Here is a 24,678-nt window from a genome sequence, read left to right on the forward strand (position 1 = left end):
ATATAAGTACAAAAAAATATAACAACAGTGCAAAAATAACTATAATGGCTGATCTCTGTAACACTAACCACGCACAAATTCCTAATTGAATATTTACATTTACAGACATTAACAAACAATCATTGAATTTATGAATGTACTGACATGTTTATCCATCTGCAACACCAGACACTGCAGAGACGAGGCTCTATGCCATTACAGGAAACAGACTCGGACCTGTGAATCCGCTATGTATCAACAAAATACAGAGGCATCAGTACAAAATACTTTACAAAAACATTGTCATGAGTTATTTCTAACAAGTTAAGAGCTATTATTTCATGCCACTTGTTGCACTTAAAAACACATTTTACCTTAAAAACACCGTCCACTATATCCAGAACCAAACTCACATGTCCCTGTCGTTGTAAACAATATGGCGTCTCACATCCAGGTATTCTTGCGGACTGCTGACCGAATACCACAGTCAAAGATGGGACTCCTTAACTGAGACAACACCATCTGGTGGTGTAAACGTATAGTTCCTTTTTTTCCACAGAAAAAAGTTTGTTTTACAGATACTACCAGCAACAGCAATTAAATGTGGTGGTTAAGGTGTTTGAAGCCTGACCCACCAACATACAATATGTGGACAGAAAAAAATAAAGGAAATATATCAAATGGAACAAATAGCATACTCCCTTCAAAAATATATATTCACTAGAAGGTGGAGCCCTGCCATGGGTATATTGTTGTAGTGAGGAACCCATACAATGTTATTTTGTTTTATTTCTTCTGTCTCTGTCTTCCTTGTTGTGTCATAATTGTTATCATATCTCTACAAGCACTACGTCTCATTGAAATTATGAACAGGATTCTGTATGTAGTGGACTGGACAGTGTAGTGGTATGATTGCCACCTTCCATGTGGGAGACCTGAGATCAAATCCCCTGCATGGACCCCAGTAGGGGTCCTTCGGCAAGACCCCCTTACCCTACCTGCCTACCTGTAAGTCGCTTTGGATAAAAGCGTCTGCTAAAAACATAAACATGTATTATTTTGAATGAAAACTGAAATAAAAACTAAGTTTAAAAGAAAAAAAAAGAAAACAGAGTGGAGCCGGTAAAACAACTGACTGTTAGTGTGAGAAAATGCTTTGCTCACATGGTGTGCTTTGCTGAGCTGAGATCATCACTAACAAAACAGGATGAGCCAGCAACAGCAGAAGATACATATTTTAGTTTATCCATCTAAGACAGTACATGTAGACATTTTCCATCACTTTAATGTCATTAACAAATAAACAGAAACAAACAGGGAAACAGAATTCTTCCACTAATCAAATATGAATGTAGTTTGATTGATTAATGGATCAAGTTATTTCCTTCCATCTCCTCCTCAGACTGAGTGGCTGTAACCTCTCAGAGAGAACCTGTGAAGCTCTGTCCTCAGTTCTCAGCTCCCAGTCCTCCAGCCTGACAGAACTGGGCCTGAGTAACAACAACCTGCAGGATTCAGGAGTGAAGCAGCTTTCTGCTGGACTGAAGAGTCCAAACTGTAGACTGGAATCACTCAGGTAAGGATTCATGAACTTTTCAGCTGGGAGCTGATATAATTCTGGCTTAAATGCATGAAAAAACAGAGCTTCCAGGTTCCTTGATTATTGAAATATTTTGGTAACTTAACTACTTACTTTGAGAAAGAACAATTAAAAAGCCTCTCTAAACTAACTGAACCAAACAGAAATACCCAAAGAGAAGCACCTCTAAACCTCAGAGATGCAGAACAAAGGAACTGAACAAGCTACAAAACTAAATAAGGTCGAGCTCAGTCTCAGTTCTGGGTTCTCTCCGTATACAATGGCTTCCTCCCACCGTCCAAAGACATGCCTGTCAGGTTAACTGGTGACACTAAATTGTCTAGTTTCTCTCTGTGATGGACTGGCACCCTGTCCTGGTTTGCCCTGCTTCTCACCCAATGACAGCTGGGATAGGCTCCAGCCCCCCACGACCCTAAATTGAATTAAGTTGGTATAGAAAATGAATGGATGGCGTGCCATCAGCTGTGATTATTGGAGCAGAGTCTGGAGGCCAGTCCAATGGGCTATGAAGTAGGTGAGTAGAAGGGTCAGAAGAGGCAATCCTTCCTGGGTGATGACACACTTGACTCTGCATGAAGGAGGGAGGTTGAGTGACTTCTCCAGAGGCCGAGGGCCTTAACAGCCACATTTGTTCATATGAGCTGATCAAGGTGCCGTCAAAACAGCTGACTGTTAGTGTGAGAAGATGCTTTGTTTACACGGTGTTCTTTGTGTCATCTAATGCTTTCTTTTGGGAATCTGGTGCATGCCGAGAGGACGCTGGCGTGTTTATTGTCGCTTCTCCCATCTCTCGCTTTCCATCTCTTCAGATCTCCGATCTTGTTTCGCTTAAGTTTAACCCTAAGCTGCGTCAGTAACCTGAACTGTCTTAGTTTCACCTTGCCTGAGAAACTGCCATTTCGCTGGATCATTTCAGCATCTTTATACAACAACAACTGCGGATTGCCTACTTCCCTCGTCTTTGGTGTGCACAGGGTACTCTTCCATTTTGACGCCTGTCCTCACTGCGACATCACTGGACTGTTCTGTTCGTTAGTCCTCATCTTGCACTGCTGTTGTTGCCTACTGTTTGCAGCATTGGTTAGCGAGCCAAGCTAGCTGGCTGGCAAGGTGTCGGTGATTGCGGGTGCTCCTCTGTCGCCATAACGCTGATCAAATACGCCGTAGGTGAACTACTGAAACTTAACACCGTCTTCATGTCTTCTCCAAGTTGCCTCGAGGTTATTAAGTCCCTCCAACTCCTGCGCAGGCCACCCTATGTGCACAGGGCTGTTTGACACAAGTTTGTTTTTGGCTCGGACACAATTTTGGCTATTCCTGTGGTTGGGTGCTTCGCTTTTCTGCAGAGACGTGTGCAACGAAAGCCACGCCTACCACCTGCCAATCTCTGGAGTCTGGCCTGCACTGATGGCTCTGCACTCACCATCAGGACAACCTCGTTCATGCTACAGAACATCAGACCCATTAACAACAAAGCTGTATTCATATACGACATTTCAGAGAAAAAACTGAACTTTGTGTGCTTGACTGAAACATGGCAGAGCCAACAGGACTTTGTCAGGCTCAATCAAGCCACCCCACCTCGTTACACCTACACACACAAACCCCGTGGCCATGGCCGAGGCGGTGGACTTGCCATCACGTACCATTCTGATTTCATGGTCAAAGAACATCCTGTCAGTGTATCGTCCTTTGAATGTCTCGACCACCTAAAGCTTCTACCAGCTTTCTCCCTGTGCTCACTGAGCTGCTGTCTGAGCTGCTGTCTGCCCATCAACCATACTACTTGGTTACTTCAACATCCATGTGGACAATAGCAGTTGCCTTTTTGCAGTCGACCTTCTGTAGCTCCTGGACTGTTTTAACTTCACTCAGCATGTGCATGGCCCAACCCACAGGAAAGGACACACCCTCGACCTGGTATGCAGCACCGGCCGACCTCCACTACATCTTGAATGCACTGACCTGGCCATATCAGACCATCATACAATCCTGTTCTCTGTCAACATACCCCATCGCAGACAATGTTGCTCTCGAACCATCACCTTTCGCAACATTAAGAATGTGTCTCTGCCTCTGCTCTCCCAAACCCTCGTGATGCACCTAACAGCTCCTGTCTCTGCCCCTTCAGTGGACACCCTGGTGGAACACTACAACACCGCACTCTCCACCAGCCTAGACACTGTGGCCCCCATTATCACCCGATCTCCCTCTTTTTCCCGACCTGCTCCCTGGTTCACATCTGAGCTCCGCCTCATGAAGCAAACTGGACGGCGGCTCGAGCGGCAGTACAAAAAAAGTGGCCTCACTGCCCATTTGGTGGCCTACAGAGACCATATCATGAACTACAAAGAGGCCCTCTCTTCTGCCAAGACACGCTACTTCTCCACTCTCACCAACAACCAACAACATCACCCCAGGATGCTTTTTTCAACAATCAATCGCCTTCTCTGCCCTCCTCAAGCATCCCAACCATCAGACACTGCTGAGCTTTGCTCCAGTTTTCAAGACTTTTTCATCAGCAAAGTTAACACCATCCACCAGCAGCTCCTCTGTACGCTTCTGACTGCAACCCAACATCATGATGACGAACCAACTGGCGCCCATTTACCATGGCAGGACATTCCCATCCCAGCTGCCTGTCCACCGCAGCTCGCCTTTCCTGCTTTGCCTCACTGGACCATGCCCTGGTCATTGACCTGGTGTCCAAAGTCCAAATCTTGCCTTCCCACTCTCTGCCACGCCATGATGAACATCCTAAACACTGGTGTTGTGCCTGCTAGCCTTAAAACCGCTGCTGTTATTCCCAACCTTAAAAAACCTGGTTTGGACCCTGACGACCCAAACAACTACCGCCCCATCTCCAACCTTCCATTCCTAAGTAAGATCTTGGAAAGAGCAGTGGTCCAGCAGCATACGTTCCACCATGAGCTCTTTGAACCGTTACAATCTGGCTTCAGATCCCACCACAGTACTGAGACTGGTCTTGTCAAAATCACTAACGACCTCCTTACTGCTGCAGACAATGGCCACATTACCATCCTCATCCTCCTGGACCTCTCAGCAGCTTTTGACACAGTCTCTCACTCCATCCTCCTGAAGCATCTCTCTGAGTTCACTGGACTATCTGGCACAGCACTTCTCTGGGTCCACTTATATCTATCAAACTGGCAATAATACATCTCACTCAACGACTCCCGCTCCACCACAGCTTCCATCAGCCATGACGTTCCGCAGGATACGGTGTTGGGCCCCCTTCTCTTCACCATATACATGCTGCCTCTTGGACGAATCATTCGCTCCCATGGTCTCAGTTTCCACTATGCCGACGACACACAACTTTACATCAGCACCAAACCCTCTGCTCACCAAACATCAAAAAAGTTACCAAGTCTGCCTTCTACCATCTCAGGAACATTTCAAGACTCAGGCCCTCACTTTCTAAGACAGTTACAGAGACCCTCACGCATAACTTTATCTCCTCCAACCTAGACTATTGCAATGCCATCCTGCTTGGTCTTCCCAATAAAGCCATAGACAGACTGCAATATGTCCAGAACTATGCTGCCAGGATGCTCACAAGCACAAGGCCCACTAGGCAGCACATCTCCCCGACAGCTACACTGGCTCCCTGTCAAATCTTGCATCATCAGGGTCTGGCACCCCACTACCTCTCAGACCTCCTCCTCCCCTATACCCCCTCAAGATCGCTGCGGTCCTCTTCCAAGAGCCAACTGGTCATCCCCCACACCAGACTCAAGGCCACCAGCGACAGAGCCTTTTATGAAGCTGCCCAACTCCTCTGGAATAACCTACCCAACCACAATCAAAATGCCCCTTCACTGGCCATCTTTAAACAACACATTAAAACCCATTTCTTTTTGGAGGCTTTTGGCTTCTAGTGTCCATAACCACACACCAACATACGCTCACACACTTACACAGATATTATGTAAAGCGACCTTGGGTGTTTTGAAAGGTGCTATATAAAACTAAGGTATTATTATTATTATTATTTGCTGAGCTGAGATCATCACTAACAAAACAGGATGAGCCAATAACAGCAGAAGATACATCTTTTAGTTTCTCCATCGACTGAGCTAAGACAGTACATATAGACATTTACCATCACTTAAAAATAAACACAAATAAACAGGAAACAAACAGGGAATTCTTCCACTAATCAAATACAAATGTGGTTTGATTGATTAATGGATCAAGTTATTTCCTTCCATGTCCTCCTCAGACTGAGTGGCTGTAACCTCTCAGAGAGAACCTGTGAAGCTCTGTCCTCAGTTCTCAGCTCCCAGTCCTCCAGCCTGACAGAACTGGGCCTGAGTAACAACAACCTGCAGGATTCAGGAGTGAAGCAGCTTTCTGCTGGACTGAAGAGTCCAAACTGTAGACTGGAAACACTCAGGTAAGGATTCATGAACTTTTCAGCTGAGAGCTGATATAATTCTGGCTTAAACAGATGAAAAAACAGCTTCCAGGTACCTTGATCAATGAAACAGGTAGAACTGTTCTGCCTAGATCAGCTGGGGGTTGAGAGGACAGGAAAGAGGGAACAACAAGCACCATAACACCAGGCCAGAAGAGATACCTGTTGAGAAAGAGAAACACAAGTTAATGACAACAACAATGTCATATGAACATGGAGAGTAAAGAGAGTAGAGGGGTGAGAGGTGCATCATGGGAGGTCCCCCAGTCATCTGGGCCTATAGCTATAGCTATAGCTTCATAAATAGGGGATGTTTCAGGCTCAACTGAGCTCGGTTGGGCAATCGCAAAGCAATCAGAGTGTTCAGGAGCTGTGAACGGGCAGTCACTCCCCTCTCTGAAAACACTTGTTGGTTAACTCTCGGTGGGCGGTCTCAGTCTAGTGCAATTAGCCAACACATGAACAGCTGTGTCCAATTGTGCACACAACATAAAGTAAGGGGTGGCGCCTGAAGCGTCAGCCATTCTCGTGTGAAGACACTCTCGGGTAAAGACTACCGTGTCTACCTGTGCGTGTCCACCAAGCAAGGCCACTGAACGAGGCAAACCTGTCCTACTTGCCTCATCCATGCCGCTCTGGCTTCACCACCTGCTTTAAAATGTGCCTCAATCCCATTCCTGTTGTCTCAGGCTCGCACAGACGTTTTCACACAACCAAACGCCACCGCAACCTTCACAACCTCCACTCTCTAAAGCCCACTTCACTCTATGACACACCCTTATCTGTGGGGTTGTGGAATTGCCAATCAGCGGTAAACAAAGCAGATTTCATTATGGCTTATGCCAACCACCTGTCTCTTGACATCCTGGCTCTCACTGAAACCTGGATTAAGCCTGAAAACACAGCTACCCTGGCTGCACTTTCAACCAACCACTCATTCTCCCATACCTCTCATACATCTGGGAGAGGTGGTGGAACGGGCTCTCCAACAAATGGAAATACACCCAACTGCTACCTGATGCTAAATACAATACCTTTGAATACCACACCATCTTGGTAACTGCAACGGTCAAAATCTTGTTGTCTATCGCCCACCAGGTCAACTCTGTGACTTTCTAAATGAACTAGACACCTTGCTCTCTTCTATCCCGGAGCATGACTGTCCCATAATTGTCCTTGGTGACATGAACATCCACCCTGACAGTCCTAACTCTTCTGATTTTCTGACACTAATGAACTCGTTTGAGCTACAACTGCTCAGCAGTTCTCCGACCAATAAAGCTGGCAAAGTGCTAGATCTCGTTTTCTCAAGAAACTGTGCCACAGAGGCCCTATCTGTCACACCTCTGCATTTCTCTGACCACTATTTCATTAAGTTCAGAGTGAGTCTCCCGAGAAGACCATCTGCTTCTACCCCTATGGTTTCCTTCCGCCGCAATCTCCGCAACCTGTCGCCCACCCGCTTCTCCTCCGTTGTTGCCTCCGATCTTCCAACCTCCAGCACATTCTCCTCCCTTCAGGTTAATGATGCCACGGAGTCCCTTTGCTCTACACTGAGCTTATCTCTGGATAGTCTGTGTCCTCTATCCATCAAGCTCGGCCGATCCTCCCAGTCTCACCCCTGGCTTAATGATACTCTCCGATCATTGCGCACCAATCTCAGAGCTGCCGAAAGGAAATGGCACAAGTCAAAATCCTGCAGATCTCGCTAACCTCCAGGCGCTATTGTCATTATTCGCATTCCAATGTTACTGATGCAAAAAAGTATTTCTACATCAACAAGATTCATAGTCCTACTGACACCCAGAAACTTTTTTCCACCTTCAAAACTACTTAATCCTCCACCTCCGCCACCTGCTACCAATTTAACAGCAGACACCTTTGCCTAATTTTTTACTGACAAAGTGGCAGCTATAAGCAAACAGTTTACCAAACCTTGTACCACAAAATCTGCATGCAGAAGTCCTACTGCATCATTTTCCCTCATTTACCCCTCTCGCTCAGAGCAGTGTGTCTAAACTTCTCACATGTAGCCGTCCTACTACATGCCCGCTGGACCCCATTCCTACTAATCTTCTCCATTCCATTGCTCCTACTGTAACTGCAGCAGTCACGCATGTGATTAATGCTTCACTGACATCGGGAAAGGGCGGTCTTTAAGCAGGTCACTGATTACCTCTCACCTAACAACCTCCTTGACCCAAACCAATCTGGGTTTAAAAGTGGACACTCCACCGAAACGGCTCTGTTGGCTGTGACAGAAGCCTTAAAAGAAGCCAGAGCGACAGCTAAGTCCTCTGTACTTATCCTGCTTGACTTATCAGCTGCATTTGACACTGTCAACCACAGTATCCTTTTGTCCATACTCTCTAGCATGGGCATCACAGGGAGAGCCCACTCCTGGTTTGAATCATACCTCACTGGTCTGTCAAAGTATCCTGGCTTGGTCACACTTATGCAGCTCACCACCTCGCCACAGGGGTCCCCCAAGGTTCAGTACTGGGACCTCTTCTCTTTGCCATATACACCAACTCACTGGGACAGATCATGTAACCAATGTTATGCTGATGATACGCAGCTCTATCTGTCATTCCCACCTGACGACCACACGGTCTCAGCACGAATCTCAGACTTCTGACATATCAACATGGATGAAAGCCCTTCACCTCCAACTTAACCTCCCAAAAACTGAACTGCTTGTCTTCCCAGCAAAACCAACCATACACCACAGCATCTGTATCCAAACTGAATCCCTATCTCTTGCTCCATCAAAGGTTGCTAGAAACTTGGGTTTCTAGAAAACTTCAAAGATCCCGTTACCTCGGTTGCACGTTCATGCCGCTTTGCATTACTAAACATAAGAAAGATCAGACCATACCTAACCCAACATGCCACCCATCTCCTGGTGCAGGCCATGGTCATCTCCCACCTTGACTACTGCAATACTGTCCTAACTGGTCTCCCAGCCTGTACTATGAAACCTCTGCAGATGGTCCAGAACGCAGCGGCGCGTCTGGTCTTCGATCAGCCTAAAAGAACACACGTCACCCCTCTGTTCATTGAACTCCACTGGCTACCCTTAGCCCTTATCAAATTCAAGTCACTGATGTTAGCCTCCAAAGTGCTTCATGGAATGGCTCCCATCTACTTGAATGCTCTTGCAAAGGCTTATGTCACAACTCGGTCCCTCTGATCGTCCCAGGATGCAATCCAAACTCTTTTCATGTGTTGTCCCACGATGGTGGAATGACCTACCGAGCACTGCCAGAACAGGGGCGTCCCTGACTATCTTCAGTATCTCCTATCCTAGCACTTACCTTGTATTTACCTACCCCCTCTATCTTTGCACTTTATCTTTCTGCACTTCCTTCTATGCCTGCACTCTATTTCTACTCTGTCACCTCTGACAGAGTCGGACTAGTGGGTTCCTTCTATGTAGTTTATTGTTAGCTTTTTATATAGCTTGTTATATCTTCATTTGTAAGTCGCTTTGGATAAAAGCTAAATACATAAACATAAACAATAACATATTAGCCCTAACTATGAGCTTTATCAAAAAGGAAAGTTTTAAGCCTAATCTTAAAGTTAGAGAGGGTGTCTGCTTCCTGAAGCCAAACTGGCAGCCTGATGACTGAAGGCTCTGCCTCTCATTCTACTTTTAGAAACACGGGTAACCACAAATAAGCCTGCAGTCTGAGAGCAAAGTGCTCTGTTGGGAAAATCTCCAACTATGAGATGTTTCTCACTCTGTCCACAGAGTTGCAGCGTCAGACAGACTTCAGTCAGTAACTGGATTCTGCTCCTCTGCATATGAACAGTTACAAGGATGGTGTTCCTGTTAAATGGTCCAGTCAGACTGTGAGCAAAGTTTTAATTCTCAGAGGTTTTCTTTTCATTCAGGTTTTTCATTCGCTGCTGCCATTTTTCCTCTTTGTTTGTCACAGAAGATTGTTCATATTTTCTTCTCCTTTTATCTGAAACTGTTTGTTACTGGAGCAAAATGATGAAAACCACCTTTAGAGTTATTTCAAACACATCTGATAAATAACATAAACTAAATAAAGAACTTAAATAAAGTCCTGTTTGCAGAATAAAGATTGAACCATTTTCCTCTGTGTGAAGTCACATGTTCAGCATGCAGGATGTTTTTATTCTTCATTTAACATGAACACTTTTCAGCATGTTTCAATGTTGTTAACATCTCCTGCAGTTTGAAATGTTGAAGCTGATCCACCAGTTTGGTTCAGACTGAAATGTCTCAACATCTCAGATTGTTCCATCATCATCTTTTTCAGTTTCAGAGCAATTCTCTCAGAGTTTCTGCGTTGTTTTGTTTGTCTGCAGCCTGTCAGGCTGTCTGATCACAGAGGAAGGCTGTGTTTCTCTGGCTGAAGCTGTGACCTCCAACCCCCCCCATCTGAGAAAGCTGGACCTGAGCTACAACCATCCAGGAGACTCAGGAGTGAAGCTGCTGACGGCTGCACTGAAGGATCCACACAAACTCAGGTATGGAGAGGCCTGCTGCAGTCACACACAATGTCTGATAGAGGAGGAAGAGCTGGAAACATGTTCTCTGTCCTGCACTCAGCCCTGTGTTTTTGCTTCCTGCTGAGTGTTACATGAACAATCACACATGTAGGAGCCTTTTTCCTTTGCTCAGAGCAGAAACACTGGTTGAACATAAACAGTAGATATTTGTGGAGGAGGTCTCCAAGGAGAACATCTGCAGGAACAACAGTGAGAAGTATCTGTTGGTCCTCTGACCCTGGATCAGATACAGAGGTGGGTCCAGGACATGTTAGCCTAGCTTAGCACAAAGATAATAATAATTTATAAAACCACATTCACCGTACATCTGGAAATGTGTACATGTGGATTAGACCTGTGTCCCTCCCTCCATACGCCCACATGGGGGATCTTCAGCTGGACCGGCTCTCTGACAGCTCCAACACAGTCAAAGAACAGTGTGTGGAACTTGATGTGTTTCAGCTCAGAGATAAAGCCACCAGAGCAAACTTCAGCAATCCTCTGAGCTCCACATGACTTGATATCAGACTTACTGACAGAGCACACAGATCCCCTGCCTCTGGAGTTTGTGATGTTAGTGATCACTGCTCCATCACCTGTGTCAGAGACACTAAAATCACTCAGTCTCTAATGATCAGCACAGAAAATGAGAAGCATTTGAATCTTCAGGATGTTTGAAATTACTCTGATCATATATTCTCTGTTACTGATCCTGCCGTGGCTCTGGAAGACTTTTCAGTGTTTGAATGTTCCTGCTGACAGATGTGGCCCTTAGAATCAGATCCAGTCCTTGGTTCACCACACAGCTCTCTGAAGCCATCCACAGCAGAGACAAAGCCTGGTCCAGCTCTGCTTCATTTCTCCTAACAGAACGGGCAGTTTGTCCATGCTGGGCAGAAGGGAGAACTGTGGCTATATGAAGGGACATTTCTTCAGATCCTTTTCAGGCAGCTGTTAGAATGAGTCACATTGTGTTAGAAAGTGTAGCTGTGTCTCCGCAGTGTTGCTGTTGGACTGTGTACATCCTCTCTGCTCCACAGGGGGAGCCATGATCTCTGATAGAGGCCCGTCTCAGTGGCCAGTGTGTGTGCACTGAGTGTGTCCTCTGTTAACGTGGTTCTGTGTTGCTGTTCAGTCTCTGTGCTCAGGTGTTCCTCTACAGCTGATGCTCGTTTTAAGGCCAGATAGCTCTACATCTGACTGTGTGTTTGTGTGTCCCAGTGGCTGATGTCATTGTGTTAGTGTAGTGTGTAGCTGTCAGACTGTGGAAGCAGATGAGCTTTCTCAGAGATCACACAATACCAGGTCCAAAGAGTTCTGCCCTTCTGTGGTTCTGACCGTCCTTCCAGATGAGAACCAATTCAATTAAATTCAATTCAATTTTGTTTATATAGCGCCAAATTACAACAATTGTCATCTCAAGGCACTTAAATAATAGAGTCCAATTCAAGCCAATTGGAATTCAATTCATTGTAATCATAATCCAATTCATTCATACAGAGCCAATTGAAAAAATAATATCCTAGCTAAAGAAACCAACAGATTGCACCGAAGCTTGTCTTCAGTCCAATGTCCCGTCCTGAGCGTGCCTGTGGCGACTGTGGAAAGGAACGACTACCTTTTAACAGGAAGAAACTTCTGGCAGAACCAGACTCAGGAAGGGTGGCCATCCGCCTCGACCAGCTGGGGTTTGAGAAGCCAGAAAAGAGGGAAAAGAGGGGGGAAAAACACCATAACGCCATTCAAAGGATATCTGTTGGAACAGGGAAACACAAGTTAATAACCACAATAATGTCACATGTACATAAAATCAATTGAGAAATTAAACAGGGGGAAAAAGAGAGGAAAGTGAGGAAAGGTGTGACAGATGAGGTCCCCCAGCAGTCTAAGCCTATAGCAGCTTAACTATGGGATGTTTCAGGATTACCTGAGCCATCCCTAACTATAAGCTTTATCAAAAAGGGAAGTTTTAAGCCTAATCTTAAAAGTGGAAAGGGTGTCTGCTTCCTGGACATTTACTGGCAGCTTATTCCACAAGAGAGGGGCCTGATAACTGAAGGCTCTGCCTGCCATTATACTTTTAGAAACTCTAGGAAGAACAAGTAAACCTGCAGTTTGGGAGCGAAGTGCTCTGTTGGGAAAATATCTTACAATGAGATCTTTAAGATATGATGTACTATGTGAGGATGTGAGGAGAAAAATCTTAAACTCGATTCTGAATTTAACAGAGAGCCAATGAAGAGAAGCTAAAACTGGAGAAACATGATCTCTCCTGTTAGTTCTCATCAGAACTCTGGCTGCAGCATGTTGGATCAGCTGGAGGCTTTTCAGAGAATATGTGGGACAGCCCAATAATAAGGAATTACAGTAGTCCAATCTTGAAGTAACAAATGCATGAACTAGTTTCTCTGCATCACCCTGAGACAGGATGTTCCTGATTTTAGCAATATTACGAAGGTGAAAGAAGGCAGTCCTAGAAACCAGTTTTATATGTGCATCAAATGATAAATTCTGGTAAAAAATAACTCCAAGGTTCCTCACTGTAGAAATACCATCTGGATTAACTATATAACTACACAATTTCTCCCTGAAGCGAGAAAGAACAACCAAAGAGAACAACTTCAGTTTTGTCTGAATTTAAAAGCAGACAGTTCTGAGTCACCCAGGTCTTTAAGTCTTTAAGACAGGCTTATAGTGTGACCAACCTATTGGTTTCATCTGGTTTCATAGATAAGTACAGCTGAGTATCATCAGCATAACAATGGAAATTTATGCCATGCTGTCTAATACTGTTACCTAATGGAAGCATGTACAAAGTAAAAATAATTGGTCCAAGCACAGAACCCTGAGGAACTCCATGACTTACTCCAATGTGTGAGGAAGATTTTTCATTTACAAGAACAAACTGGAATCTATCAGATAAATATGACTTAAACCAGCCTAATGCAGTTCCTTTAATCCCAGTAACATGTTGAAGTCTAAGGCTAAGAGGAGATCATTGGTAACTTTCACCAGTGCTGTTTCTGTGCTATGATGCACTCTGAATCCTGACTGAAACTCTTCAATCAGATTATCTCTATATAAATGATCACAAAGTTGAACTGCAACAATTTTTTCAAGAACTTTAGCCAAAAAAGGAAGATTGGATATAGGTCGATAATTAACTAACACTTCTGAATCAAGAGTAGGTTTTTTAAGTAAAGGTTTAATTACAGCAACCTTAAAAGTCTGAGGTACATATCCTGTCAACAAATACCGATTGATCAAATCCAATATGGAAGTGTCAATTAAAGGGAAAACCTCCTTGAACAGTCTGGTTGGGATTGGGTCTAAAATACGTTGATTGTTTAGAAGAGACTATTGCTGTTGTTAGCTCAGCGAGATCAATTGGGCAGAAGCCGTCTAAATACAAATCAGGTTCTAAGGATACTTCTAAAGCTGCTCTACTTGATGATACGTCAGTGATAATAGTGGGAAGGATTCCATTAATCTTCTCTCTGATAGAAACAATTTTATTGATAAACAATCTCATGAAATCATCACTTCTCAGAGTTAAAGGAATACATGGCTCAACAGAGCTCGGACGCTTTGTCAGCCTGGCTACCGTGCTGAAGAGAAACCTGGGATTATTCTTATTCTCTTCTATCAATGATGAATAATAAGCAGTTCTAGCTTTATGAAGGGCTTTCTTATACGTCATTAAACTATCTTTCCAGACTAATTGAGACTCTTCTAAATTAGAGCTCCAGCTTTCTTGCAGTCTGCTTTAATGCACGCAGCTGTGAATTATACCAAGGAGCCAACCTCTTCTGATTACCTTCCTTTTCAGAGGGGCAACATTGTCCATTGTTGTACGCATTGAAACTATAGTGCTGTCAACAAGAGAGTCAAGTTCTACTGGAGTAAAATTTAGGTAGCCGTCCTCTGTCATGTCTGCACATGGCAGTGAAGAAAAGGATGATGAAATCAACTCTTTAAATCTGGTTATAGCATTCTCTGACAGACACCTTCTATAAGTAGAATTCTTCTCAGAAACCATGTAGTCAAGTAATGTCAATTCAAAAGTTATTAAAAAATAGTCAGACAAGACAGGGTTATGAGGGAACACTGTTAACTGTTCACTCTCAATGCCATAAGTCAGCACAAGGTCAAGGGTATGATTAAGGCAGTGAGTAGGTCTGTGGACACTTTGAGAAAATCCAATAGAGTCTAATATAGAATTAAAGTTAATATTTAGGCTGTCATTTTCAACATCTACATGAATATTAAAATCCCCTACTACAATGATTTTGTCTGTACTCAGCACTAGCTGTGATAAAAACTCAGAATAAGTCACAGAAACTCAGAATAAGGGCCAGGTGGACGATACACAACAACAAACACAAGAGGTTTTTGTGATTTCCACTTTGGGTGGGAAAAATTGAGAATCAGAGATTCAAAAGAGCTAAAACTAATCTTGGGTCTCGGACTGATTAGTAACCCTGATCTGAAGATAGCTGCCACTCCTCCTCCTCTGCCTGTGGTTCGAGGAACGTGAGCATTTAAATAGTCAGAGGGAGTTGATTCATTAATGCTAACATGATCCTCCTGCTGCAGCCAGGTTTCTGTAAGACAAAATATATCAATATGATGATCACAAATCAAATCATTCACTAACAGAGACTTCGAAAGGAGAGATCTAATATTCAGCAAACCACATTTAATAGTTTGATGTTTTTGTTCAGTTAAACTTTTTGTTTTAAATTTTTTTTGCACAAGAGGATTTGCTCCTTTTGTGTTTTTTGATTGAGGGGGGAGCAGCATCAGGTGGGAAGCCGCAGAGAAGTGTGTAAGACTACAACTCTGCATCCTGGTCTCAACCCTGGTTGTCATGTTTTTGGATGACTAATAAATTGGTCCATATTTCTAGAAATGAGAGCCGCTCCTTCCAAAGTGGGATGGATGCCGTCTCTCCTCATCAGACCAGGTTTTCTCCAGAAAGATTGCCAATTATCTATGTAGCCCATGTTGTTTGCTGGCCACCATCAAGACAACCAGCGATTGAATGTTGACATACGGCTAAACATGTCGTCACTGGTCAGATTTGGCAGGGGTCCAGAGAAAACTACGGTGTCCGACATTGTTTTGTCAAAATTACACACCGATGCAACATTAATTTTAGTGACCTCCGATTGGCGTAACCGGGTGTCATTACCGCTGACATGAATAACTATTTTACCATATTTACGCTTATCCTTAGCCAACAGTTTTAAATAGGATTCTATGTCGCCCGCTCTGGCCCCTGGAATACATTGACATGATAGCTGGTGTCGCCAATGCCACGTTTCTGACTATAGAGATGCCAATTAGCAGGGTTTTGTCATCAGCGGGTGTGTCGCTGAGTGGGGAAAATCTATTTGAAACATGGACAGGATGATGCTGAATCCACTTTAGGACTATGACTCCTCTTCCTGACAGTCACCCAGCCACTCTTAAGTCCCACCAAGTAGACCAAAGTTGAACTGGAGCTGTTTTGGTTGTTCTTCATCCCATCTCTGGCTGGGATGAAGAAAAAGAAAGAAAAGGTGGGGGACAGTACAATAAATACTATCCAAGGAATTCCAGAGAAACAGGAAGAGAGGGACACTGGGGGAAGAAGAGCAGAGGCCGCGACAGCGTGAGCTCCGTCATTGGCTCTGCCTTGTTGCTAGTAACTCGGTGGCAGAGAACCAGACTGCTTCGCAACATGGACAAGAGGAAGTCTCCACGGGACATTCGTGCGGCCGTGAGGACAGACCGGACGAGCCGACAGCAGAGGACGAGGACGGGTCGCAGGTGGCCGGAGCTACGGGAGTTGGCGCAAGGAGCTGTCTGGACATCACTCTGTAGCCTGGCGGGATACACCGCCATGTTGTCTCTACAACGAGAGGTTGCGTGATTACTTGACATTGGAATAAAACGAGTGCAGGATACAGGCACGGGATTGTGTTTGGACTATGTGACTGTCCCGGTCTCAAAGTTAATTATTTTCATAACTGGATAAATCTTCATGTACACCAAAGCAACAAATGGGCCCCAACGGTTAGGGAAATTATCCAAGCGCTTGGCTTATTCTTGGCTTGTATGACTTTTCCTGGTTTAATTATCATCTATGTGAACTGTGAACAATATTTAGGGATTATTGTTTTGATAAAAGCATACAGGAAGTGTTTTTGTTTGTTTTTTTCTGTTTTGTTTTTTTAATATCTGAAGTATATCTACATTTTAAAGGTATAAAATAAATGTTTGTGTTTTACCTTTACATATTGTGGTTTAACTTTTTTTTTAAGTAATCTGTATTTCTGAGGGCTTACATAATTTTTGCTAGTGCTCACATAGCATAGTAAGTTTTCAGTGGAGGCACCGCGCTAGTTATTTTCCTATTTTTACACTCTAGTGATGAAGTGCCCTGTTTTAATTAAGACCCACAGCGAATTCACCATCTTTAGCTGAGAACCTAGGACCTATTTTATTCTATTGAGTGTGACCTCAGTGTAGATTATAAACACTAAGGGAAAAAGGGGTTACATTTTGGAGGCACCGCAGGTATGGGGTTGTTTTTTTTTTCTACACCAAGGAACAGTGTGTTTAACAGTAAGTTTTATGAAACCATGAAGTTTTTTTGTGCTCTTATTGTTGAGTGCTTGCATTGTTTCAAACATGGAGCTTAACAAGGCTGTGGAATGGAGCGAGGAAGTGAATATCAGTTTCTCCCACGCCATTGTATTGAGTAATGTACCCATAGATGTAGTGGATGATACCATTGTGAAAGTGCTGGACACAGTAAAGGCTTTTGGCCGCACTAGGATTTGTGGATGCCGTGGAGACACCACTGGTCTTAAGCTGTTCATACTAGCTGAGACCAGCACTGACATAGATCCTGATAGTGTACCCCCTGAAATAGGCATTGTAGGAGAAGCTTGCCCTTGAACGGTACACTTAGTTCATAGTCTTGTTAGTCAGGGTCCTGATGCAGACTTTCAGTCAAAGTTGCTGGCCTTACTACACCAAGAGGTAAAACCCTTGAGGACATGATGTTCATTGTGTCTGAAGAACAATCACCAAAAGCTGATCTGAACACAGATTTAGTGAATGCTATTGGTAGGCTGGTAGACAGGTGTTGTCAGGGACCCGGTGATGGGCCTGGTTACAGAAAACTGAGATTGTTTTCTAGTTTGAAACCTGTTCCAGTAGGCGAAGAAGAATACGATGCCTGGATGGAGCAGGCCACTGAAATGATTAGTGAGTGGCAGTGTAGTGATGCATCTAAGAAGCAGCGCATTGTTGAAAGTTTGAAGGGACCTGCTGCTGATATTGTTAGGTTTCTGAAGGTCAGTAATCCATCTGCTACCGCCACAGACTATTTAGTTGCACTGGAGACAGCCTATGGTACTACAGAGAGTGGGCCAGATCTCATGGCGAGGTGTTAGAAAAATTCACTCACAGACAACGGCATGAAACCAAGAAATCCCTCAGAGGCCTCAGTATTTTACTTGCAAGGGGAGAACAACACACAAACCTTCTTTCTGCAGTTTCGCAAGAGTTCTCCAACGAGTGGTGGCCTCCCTTGCTCTTTTATTTGGTGGCACACACACATACAATCTTCTACTAGCTTTCACGTGAAGCGACCTGGTATATCTCCTGAGTCATCAACTTATTTTGATCAGAGTGGAGATAACATTCCTCTTGAAAACACAGCTCTCTTTGTCTCCCCTCTTCTCTCAGTGAAGTTCTGATGTATAAAGGCCTCTCTGGCCGTGATATTAATATACTGATAATAAGCAAACTTTTCAGACAATAGGTTCAGGCATGCTTATCAAAAAGATGGAGAAAAACTATCTGCCTTTCTGTATCGGCTAGATAAGCTACTCTGCGAGTGCCCCGCCTGAAGTCCAGACTTTTATGTCCCTCACATCAGACATCTTTTGTTATAAGTGCGGTGAAGATGGGCATACAAGGAGAGAATGCCAAGGCTCTGAGGACTTGAGAAAAGTTCATCAGAAAGTGTAGATGCCATCTTTCAAAACTGTTCCTTTGTTGCACCACATAGTTCTTTTGCTGTCTGGTGCTTGTTGTTGTATGTCTTTCAAAACATCATTTTCCACAGTATCTTTTTCCTTCAAAAGTAAATGCAAACCAATACCGAGAGTCTGGATGAATTGGGATGGAAAATAAAGTATTACTCAAATCTGTAACAGAGAAATGAGTTGACTCTGGTCACAACTTGTTTAACAGTGTGTGTGGGTCCAGAACATTTGGGGATCTGACTATCGCAGACTCATTTACAGACTCATTTACTCGTATCCTGTACCATCCTCCATCCTGTAGATGGAGGCGCTTTCTTTACTAGAAAAATAGCTGTGTTAACTGGGGAGTCTGAGCAGGGTCTAATAATCCCTTTACTAAGTAAATCTGTAATCACAGGACATATCCCTTCAATTGCATCAGGTTTCGGGGGATATCGTCGTGCCTTAGGCCAGTGTTCTGTCTTTGGCCTAATAATAACAGCCTCCACACCGGTCCCACATCAGCATTGACTTGGGACCATAGTCTGGATGGCAGTGAATCTAAAGCCTGATCTTGTTCTGCAGTGAGGGTCATAGTTCACGCAGACCCGTTCCTCCAAATGTATTTGTCGGGAACATATCACTACCCAGTTTAACTGTTTCCTATAATACTGTGTTGAGGGGCTGAATGCCCGCCTTTCTGCTCATCAGGTCTCCAGTCAATGACGTTATTGACATCTATTGCCGATTGGTTCAAATGTTTCCAGTCTGTCAAGCCATTTATGGCCATGGACACATGTGGTGTCTTCCCATATTGCACCAATTTGTTCATTTCCGGGGTAAGAGTACACAAACAAAAACAGTTGTCTTCTTTCCAATAACATGCAGTAAGAACAACTCTTTGTGGGCCTAATCGACAAAAAGCCTTGTCAAATGCATAATCTGGACCAGTGGTTTTCTTAAACCTCACTGTAACATGATAACCGCCTGGGGGAGAGGTGCTCTTTGGGCAACGAGTGACTTCAGCTGTCAGATCAGCCAGCTGCTTTGCAGTGCCTGCTACATCGACAGTTGGTAAGACTAAGGACCAGGGATAGTGTGGTTCCCCAGAGCCTTGCATAACATAGGCCTCTGCATAGTGACGTGCCCCCATTTTCTGCTGGGTATATGGCAATTTTAATTTTTGCCACAAAATCTCGTCCTAGAAGATTAAAGGGGCAAGCTGGGGAGAGAACCACCTGTCCCCAGGAACTTCCACCTTGTTCTGGAAATTCTATCTTTATTTTGGTGGACAGGTTTCTTTTGCACCTCTCCCCCTGCTGATCTTACTAAAATGCTATTTTTGGATGTGGGAAACTTGTAGCAATCATCTCTCATCACAGTGCGGCACGCTCCTGATTCACATAAAAGCACATATGGTCTCCTTTGGACCAGTCAAGTAATTTGAGGCATGCCATTGTGCAGATATCTGCGAAATCCAACATCTCATCTTCCAGTTGTGGTTCTTCCTCTCCATTTTCTGCACTCGGCTGCTCTCTGTCTAGTCATTGCTGTTCCCCTTTTTCAGGACAGTTTCGGCTAAGATGTCCTGGCTGCCACATGACCAACATTCTATATCTGAAAATCTTCCTCTTCCCCTTCCTCTGGGGAAACCTCTTCCTCTGTTGTCCCAGCTTGGACCTTCCATATAAAACACATCTGCATCTCCTCCCCCATAATCATCACAGCTGTCTGCCACAAACGCATCAGCTTTCTTTCCTCTGTTCTTCTTTTTGTTCTGTACCACTTTTTCTGCATGTATGACCTGATCCATAAATTGAGGAAGAGTGGATGTGGGGAGGTGAACGAAATGTTTAGTCACCCACTCTTTAATTTCAGGTCTCATGCCAGACAGCAAAGCATTTTTTAGCTGCTGTTGATAAGGGCCATCCTCCGCTGCATCCTGTGGTATCCCACTATTTGTCATGAACACCTGTTCAAAGCGAGGTCTAAACTCTGACAGCTTCTCCCTCTTTTTGTGTGGTTTGGCCTATTTTAGCATAGTCAGCCCTTCACACGAACATGCGAGTGATTCGTTCACATAGGGCCTCCCACCGCTGTGTGACCTCAGCGCTTTCATGTGCCAATGGCAATGGCGGGGCGTTCCCCACCCTTCGGGCCATGGAGTCCCAATCCCCACTAACTCTCAACCAATCCCCCTTTAATAGGGCCATCATAATACTTTGGCATTCTGCTCCATTCAAATTACAAGATCGTCGAATAAGACTAATTTCTTGCACACATCTTGGCGCATCATCTTTGTGTGACGTGATTCCAGCAACTCACGACTCAACTCCTCGGGTGACGGATCCTTTCACAGGAAACAGTATTGATTCGTTCACGACTCAACTCCTCGGGCTACGGATCCTTGCACAGGAAACAGTATTGATTCGTTCACAACTCAACTCCTTGGACTAGGATCCTTGCACAGGAAACAGTATTGATTGGTTCACGACTCAACTGCTGGCGGCTAAAAACACTGTGAGGTCAGGATGTAGCCTAGCGACAGGATGTCAATAAATGATGTGGAAAGGAAGCTCAAAGAAGGTCTTTACAGCACAAAGACAAAGCAAGGCAACTGTGATATTTGGAGAAGTTTCTCAATTGTCCGTGAATATCTTTATTAATAGCCTATAAAATGACGTGTTTTCTCCTGCTGGACGGGAGAAGACACAAAATCAATGCATTTCTATTATTGTGCGGGCATAAATTCTCAAAGTTTTGCGGGAGTGTAACACACGTTGCGGGCGGTAATGGTCAGAAATTCAGCGGGAGCGGGGTGAAGAAAACAGTCCCGCACAGGGCTCTACTGTAGACTGAGAAACAGGAGGAAATTAATGATGTTTGATTTGATCTGAAGACACAATAAATGCACTATGTAACATTTTAGGGAACTTATTGTTACTTTTTTTCTCACTTAATTGTGTTACTAATTGTCTAAATGAATGTGAGTTTTACATTCACTTGTCCTCTACAAGCTGTCACGTGACAGGGCTGAACGGATCGTTCTCGTTCGTTCATTTGTCACGTGACAGCTACCGAGTCAGTGTCAGGCTTTAAACAACAAAGGCAGGGAGGATACAGACACAAGTCACCTTATTGTGTATTTGCTTTCCCAGGTTTTTACATGGTTTGAATTGTTTGTGGCATTTTGTGTATAGTATTTTGTTAGCTCAGCTGAAGCAAACTATGTTGCCTTCAGTGTTACGTGTTTAGAACCATGGCCATTTTGTGCAACGCCCACAGTAGGACTACAGCGCCACCTGCTGAAAAATGAACGAAATGATTCGTTCAAAGATTCGTTCAATTTACTGTTCGAGAGTACAGATTCAGCCCAAAGAGTCGAACTTCCCAACACTACGTCACAGGAGTCGGTGACTCCCCTCCCGCTGCTCCCGCGCCACTAAGATCTGGATACAAAGTATGACGGGGCGAAATTACCAGAAACGGGGGGAGCAGGTTGTTTCATTGTCTTCAAGACGGACAACAGCACATATTGTGCCTTTTTCCTTTCTTCTTTTCTCCACCCCTGACTTCCTCTTATGAACTTCAGCCAACCACACTTTTGCAGTAGTGGTTTTGGTTCCCTTCTGTTTTTGGCCTTTATTTTTATTTTTATCTTTTCATTTGTTCACCAGCATTTGGCACTGAGGGACAGACAATTTTCCCCAAAAAACAAATTTTCTTTTCCAATGATTTAGGTATTGACATGAACCAGGGCTCCATAAATCCTGCTCCATAAATTTACAATCCCCCTCCCTGTCTATTGTACCATTCACATTTCCCCTTTTATTACTATATTTATCCTTAATGAACGTCCGACTTTGTCTACTTCAACAGTCAATAACTTTTTTGACACCATTAGGTTTCTGTTACTCTGCTGATTCAACAAAACTCCGTTCCGATCACTTGTTCCATTCGCTCATACAAACTCAAAACGGCTCCTCCACACGAGCGCAAATGCACAGTACAAATACTGATACACTTATCACAATAAAAAACACAAAATACAATAGACATACAGACAATAGGTACCCTTTGGCAGGGACTTTAAACCCTCCTTCCTTTTTCTAAGGCTGGAACTTAAACCCACCTTACTTTAGGCAGGGACTTTCAACCCTCCTTCCTTTTTCTAAGGTTGGGACTTAAACCTACATTACTTTAGGCAGGGACTTTCAACCCTCCTTCCTTTTTCTAAGGCTGGGACTTAAACCTACCTTACTTTAGGCAGGGACTTTCAACCCTCCTTCCTTTTTCTAAGGCTGGGACTTAAACCCACCTTACTTTTGACAGGGACTTTCAACCCTCCTTCCTTTTTCTAAGGCTGGGACTGAAACCCACCTTACTTTAGGCAGGGACTTTCAACCCTCCTTCCTTTTTCTAAGGCTGGGACTTAAACCTACCTTACTTTAGGCAGGGACTTTCAACCCTCCTTCCTTTTTCTAAGGCTGGGACTTAAACCCACCTTACTTTTGACAGGGACTTTCAACCCTCCTTCCTTTTTCTAAGGCTGGGACTGAAACCCACCTTACTTTAGGCAGGGACTTTCAACCCTCCTTCCTTTTTCTAAGGCTGGGACTTAAACCTACCTTACTTTAGGCAGGGACTTTCAACCCTCCTTCCTTTTTCTAAGGCTGGGACTTAAACCTACCTTACTTTAGGCAGGGACTTTCAACCCTCCTTCCTTTTTCTATACTCAGTTGCAACATTCAATATCAAAAGACATTACTCACAATTCAGCTGTTTTTCTTTCTTGGTCTTATCCACTGACAGTTTTGTCTGTCGTAAAACTGTGCTTGGATGCCATCATTCGCGTTCGAGTTCTCCCGGAAAGGGCCTTATCTTGCGAACGGAGAATTTTAGCCCTGTGCGTCTTTCCTCCGACCGAATCGGGCTGTGCACAGTCAACAGAGTTTCGGCACTCCCGGTGGAAACCCTCGTACGAAATGTTGGCAACCGGCTCGGAGGACCAAAAAAATTCACTCACAGACAACGGCATGAAACCAAGAAAATCCTCAGAGGCCTCAGTATTTCACTTGCAAGCGGAGAACAACACACAAACCTTCTCTCTGCAGCTTCGCAAGAGTTCTCCAACAAGTGGTTGCCTCCCTTGCTCTTTTATTTGGTGGCACACACACATACAATCTTCTACTAGCTTTCACGTGAAGCGACCTGGTATATCTCCTGAGTCATCAACTTATTTTGATCAGAGTGGAGATAACATTCCTCTTGAAAACACAGCTCTCTTTGTCTCCCCTCTTCTCTCAGTGAAGTTCTGATGTATAAAGGCCTCTCTGGCCGTGATATTAATATACTGATAATAAGCAAACTTTTCAGACAATAGGTTCAGGCATGCTTATCAAAAAGATGGAGAAAAACTATCTGCCTTTCTGTATCGGCTAGATAAGCTACTCTGCGAGTGCCCCGCCTGAAGTCCAGACTTTTATGTCCCTCACATCAGACATCTTTTGTTATAAGTGCGGTGAAGATGGGCATACAAGGAGAGAATGCCAAGGCTCTGAGGACTTGAGAAAAGTTCATCAGAAACTGCTGAGAAGGCATGAGAAACAGGGAAACTGCCGGAGCTCAGCGAAGGAACGGCAAGGAGCTCCAAAGGAATTTCATTCCACAAACTGTTCATCTGCTGCAACGTCCTACTTACCACAAGGCCTGGTAGGACCAACCTCTATTGTACCTGTGTTGATAGAGGGAATGTATGCAAAAGCATTGTTAGATAGTGGATCACAAGTCACTATTTTGTACAGGAGTTTTTACAACACTTACTTGAAACATTTAGCTGTTCAGCCTTTCGAGAATCTTGAGATATGGGGGTTAAGTTCTCACTAATACCCTTATGATAGTTACCTACCAATCAGGCTTGAGTTCACTGAAAGTGTCGCTGGCGTGCCTCAGACTGTTGATACATTGACTTTGGTGTGTCCAGATACGGTGAAGTATAAAGGCATAGTGCTTCTTGTAGGCACCAACACCAGTCTAGTGAGACAGTTGTTTGACTCCTGTAAACAGGAAGCAGTGGTTAAACAATGACAATTACACAATTCTCCTCT

The 24,678-nt window shown here is 44.1% G+C and overlaps 2 protein-coding genes across 10 annotated transcripts in view; both read left to right on the forward strand.

The window, feature by feature from the left end:
• The window catches only part of LOC140290202 (NLR family CARD domain-containing protein 3-like), a 556,114-nt gene that overhangs the window by 384,225 nt on the left and 147,211 nt on the right, over positions 1–24,678 (forward strand). For 4 of the 5 annotated variants that reach the window (XM_072379333.1, XM_072379329.1, XM_072379332.1 and 1 more), the window contains 3 exons: positions 1,382–1,555; positions 5,826–5,999; positions 10,365–10,526. In XM_072379333.1, coding sequence (XP_072235434.1) covers positions 1,382–1,555; positions 5,826–5,999; positions 10,365–10,526 — 510 coding nt within the window. The remainder of the gene's footprint in view (positions 1–1,381; positions 1,556–5,825; positions 6,000–10,364; positions 10,527–24,678) is intronic. The other variant, XM_072379334.1, reaches the window with a different exon arrangement.
• LOC140290593 (NACHT, LRR and PYD domains-containing protein 3-like) overlaps positions 1–24,678 on the forward strand; it is a 120,232-nt gene that overhangs the window by 37,263 nt on the left and 58,291 nt on the right. The gene's annotated exons all lie outside the window — the stretch shown is intronic.

Source organism: Leuresthes tenuis, unplaced genomic scaffold, assembly GCF_036924035.1.
Source record: "Leuresthes tenuis unplaced genomic scaffold, fLeuTen1.0.hap1 SCAF_1, whole genome shotgun sequence".
Classification (NCBI taxonomy): Eukaryota; Metazoa; Chordata; class Actinopteri; order Atheriniformes; family Atherinopsidae; genus Leuresthes; species Leuresthes tenuis.